At 36.5% G+C, this 4,224-nt stretch overlaps 1 protein-coding gene across 2 annotated transcripts in view; it reads right to left on the bottom strand.

Moving 5' to 3' along the window:
- Positions 1 to 1,283: 1,283 nt before the first annotated feature.
- Positions 1,284 to 4,224, bottom strand: part of SPG20 (spastic paraplegia 20 (Troyer syndrome)) — a 32,087-nt gene continuing 29,146 nt past the window's right edge. The window contains exons 8-9 of one of the 2 annotated variants that reach the window (XR_001361376.1): positions 2,909 to 3,303; positions 1,284 to 1,471 (exon numbers count right to left, since the gene is read on the bottom strand). Coding sequence is in view for 1 of the 2 variants with exons in the window: in XM_014536843.1 (XP_014392329.1) it covers positions 3,030 to 3,303 (274 nt within the window). In the remaining variant the exon portion in view is untranslated. Of the gene's footprint in view, positions 1,472 to 2,225; positions 3,304 to 4,224 lie in introns of those variants that run through there. The other variant, XM_014536843.1, reaches the window with a different exon arrangement.

The following is a 4,224-nucleotide window of genomic DNA, read 5'->3' as shown; positions in this document are numbered from 1 at the left end:
TTCAGTTCAGCATTCAGTATCAGTGGTACTACATAAGCATATTATTTCTATAGCTAGTCACTACCTGGAGGCATTCCCAGAAAACTACCCAGTACAGCCTGGGGGAGGTCTGTAGAAGCAAAGTGACTAAAAAGCTGGTAGCAGTAAATATTGAAAACTGTTATTTTTCATACACTGTGTTATCTGTTGAGTCTCAAAGCCAAGCAGAGCTAGGTGAAAGGCCTCTGGACAATGAAAGCTGGGCTAAGAAGCTGTGATGGTTAATTTGATCAGCTTGACTGGGCCACAAGGTGCCCAGACATTTGGCCAAATATTACTCTGGGTGTGTCTGAAGGAAATTAACATTCAATTTTGATCAGTAGACTATGTAAAGCAGATTGCTCTCCCTAAGATGGGTGGCCCTCAATCAAGGATCTGAGTAGAACAAAAAGTCTGAATAAGAGGGAACTTCTGCTTTACTGCTTTAGCTATAATGTTAGTTTTCAGCCTTGGGACTCAGTCTGCAAGGGGTTCTTCTTGGGTCTCTAGCCTGCTTTCAAAATGGAACTGACACCATTGTCTCTTCTGGTTCTCAGGACTTCAGACTTGGACTGGAACAAACATATCAGCTCACCTGGCTCTTCAGCTCACTGACTGCATATCTTTCGGATTTCTCAGCCTCCATAATTACTGGGTGTTATAGTAAATCAATGTGTGTGTGAGAGAGAGAGAGAGAGAGAGAGAGAGTGTGTGTATGTGTACAAAGAAACATCCAAACCTATAGATAAATTTTGAGTTTATTTGAGCCAACTGATGACAATTGCAGGAAAAAAAAATCTCAATGGATTGAGAAAATGCTCTGGAGAATGGCAATTTTACTGCTTATTTAATGCATCAGAATACAAGGAGAAGACATTAAGGGATGTTACATGAAATCCACTGGTGGTAGATTAGGGAGGCAGGAGAAAGCAAAGCAAGGAAATAATTGGGACTGGATGAAAAGTAAAATGGAGAGAGACATACTTCTTTTACATTGGTGGGTAGATAACAATTCACATTTACAGCACATAGATGGTATTCGGGGTAGAAGATAACAATAAGGGGTTCTGTGGTCTCAGGTTATGGTGGGCAACTGTGCCCTGAGGGACCTAGAATATAGGGGATTACTCTGCCATTCCAAAGGTATGTTATCCTAGATGCAAAAAGACAATAGACAGGCTCAGTGAAGGTGAAGACTGACCTTTGTCAAGGAAGATACTTGCCTAGGACATGACTCTCCACCATGACTTGCTTTTAGTTAAGAATTTTTATGTTCAGACCATCCTTTGTGGTTACTTTCTGTCTCTGAGTTTATAATACTCACCATGTAAGCCTCTCCTGGGCTTGTCAGGTTTAGTATGTGTCCCCTTTTTCATTATATTTATATACATATATATTCTTTTGAGCTCTAATATAGAAGCTGTGCTTATCCAAATTTTGTCTAGCTGTTACTCTGAAAAGACAACCCACATCAACTTAACAGTAATGAAGTTAAACAATCATCTAGATACCTGCTGACAAATCCAATTTTGCTGACCTCTGGTCTAAGGTTACTTTTTAAACTTTAAGCTCCACTATTTGTCATTCCATTTCTTAAACAAGGCAGAGACTGACTGAAAGCTATTTACCAATTCAATTTTATTTCCATTTTAACTAGTACAGAATCCTCAGCCTTAGGGAAAGACTCCACCAATTCTATGTGTTCCCAAAATACAAACCAATGAATATATTTAAGACCAAGTAATTTAGGGACAGTTTATTCAAAAAGTGCATTATTTAGACAGTTTCAAATAAAGTCTAATAAATTAAGTAGCCATTAGAGGTTCAAAAAATATTAGAATGGCTGATAGCTATAAAAACCAATAGCAATCTTTCAAAATCAATAAACAAAAATAAAATGCTATTAGATATTTACCTACATATCTGTAGTTTATAGGTCTGTGAATATCCTGTCTTCTGCCAAAGTAGAAACTGTGATGCCCACTCACCACAGATTAAGCCTAACGTCTTCCCATTCATTACATTAATTATGAAAACCTTTTCTTTCTAATAATTTAATTTATTGGCTTTTTAATATATAAAATTCCAATGACTGAATTCCAAAATAAAAATATATTTATCATCCATAAACTCAATATTGTTTATATTTGTTTTTACAAAAGTTTAGCCTTTTGGAAAAACTTAAAAGAAATAGATATGGCAAAATGATTTCTTAAAGTATTTTTTTGTCCAATTAAGCTGATTAATAATCACTGCAAATTTTAATGCAATACTAATCATACCCCAAAATTTCCCAGGTTCTTACTAGGTCAATACAAGTTGAAATCCAGAAGATTTATTAATCTATCTGTATTCATTTTAAGTCTAAAAGACCATCTCATTTCCTAATGAAGAGTAAGCTACTAAATAATTTCATAAACCTTATTTTGTTTTTCATTGGTCTATTCCCTGTTTTGAAAAAGTCTTTTTAAATGTTATCTGAGAATTATTTTAGTTTAGAAATATAGTTTTTGTTTAGCTTACATACTGGAAATACTGACAAATACCTAAAAAAATACACAATTAGTGCAAAGAGAGAAAACAATATTTTAAGTCATTCCTTCCCAGTACAAATAAAATTAAGGTTACTAAATGCCAAATTTTATGTAAATATATAATAATATCCTACTTTGCTTTCTGAAAGATAGCAAATACAAAAACAGTTTAACATTAGGTTTAATGAGGGCACATGCATTATTAGTTTTGTTGTAACTGCAAAAATATGTTAGCCACATTTAGAAAAAAATAAACTATAATAGAATATAACTATATTTCTAAAGGCCAGATGAAAGAATACCAATTATTTTCTTTATAAGTAGAATACATGCCATAAAACTTATTAAACACTCACTCTGTAGAAATGAATACATTTAAAAACTACTGGTTAATCCATGGGGAATTTCACATTTGCCTATCAACACAATTGCATTCATCTTGTAAGGCTTTGGTATAGGTAATTCATAGCATATCCATCATTTATCTTTCTTCTTTGCTTCATTCTTCTCCAGTTCCTCTGTCTGGTCATCCTTCTCCCCCTTCATGTTTACATTTGCTCCCCCTGCTTGATTTCCCCCCATTGAATTATCAACTATTTTATAGTCCTCAAGGATTGTATGTCCTGTTTGTTTAGCAGTTTTCTTTACCATCGCTTTGATGCCAATGTTGTCAATATTATAGGCAGTTACACCAACATTGATGGCAGAATCTACTGCATCGTGTGTAGCTTCTCCTGCAGTATGTCCATATCTTTAAAAGAAAGATTAGAGAAAGTACAATGAAATTATAAATATAAATTAAAGTCTTCTGAATAGTCACACGATTAGCATGTTATCCCTGAAAGCAAAATCAAAGGTTAGGTTTCAATTTAATTAATAACTTAAAACATAGGAAAGAATAAAATCACACTGTACTAAGGCTGTATTTTCTCCTTTAGCAAAAATTGTGCATGAAAACAAATTCTAGGTTAGCTGAAATTAATGTAATATTGTTTATGCCCTAGCTGGTTTGGCTGAGTGGATAGAGCGTTGGCCTGCTGACTGAAGGGTCCCAGGTTCTATTTGGTCAAGGGCACATGCCCGGGTTGCGGGCTCCATCCCCAGTGGAGGAGCGTGCAGGAGGCAGCCAATCAATGATTCTCATCATTGATGTTTCTCTCTCTCCCTTCCTCTCTGAAATCAATAAAAAAATTTTAAAAAATATTTTTAAAAAAGATTGTTTATCTTGAAGAATAAAATCTCTCTATATAAAAGGCCAAGTGTCCATCTGACCAGTAGCTATGACACGCACTAACCACCAGGGGACAGACGCTCAATGCAGGAGCTGCCATGACACACACTGAACATCTAAAAATAAACGGCACCATAGACCTGGTGCTGACAAACCAACACTCGGCTTCCCTCAAGTGGGACACAGGCCCCGCCACCACCCCAGAGCGACACCCCACCAAATTGCAGCCAACGCTGCCAAGACCCCATGGCGCAAAATGCAGCCCATGGACTAGCCCAGCCTGGAAATGGTCGCTGTGGGTACCGGGTAATGACATCACGTAGCAACGCCTGGCTTCCTCTCCCTAGCAACTAGCTTCCTTGGGGTTTCTTCAGCCCAGAAACCCGACTTGCTTTATAGCCAGGTGCAAACATTTTACAGTTTAACCAAATGTCTGTGAAG

Source organism: Myotis brandtii, unplaced genomic scaffold (genome assembly GCF_000412655.1).
Source record: "Myotis brandtii unplaced genomic scaffold, ASM41265v1 scaffold166, whole genome shotgun sequence".
NCBI lineage: Eukaryota > Metazoa > Chordata > Mammalia > Chiroptera > Vespertilionidae > Myotis > Myotis brandtii.
The sequence above is the reverse complement of the archived record's forward strand: the minus strand, read 5'-3'. Positions and strand labels throughout refer to the sequence as shown.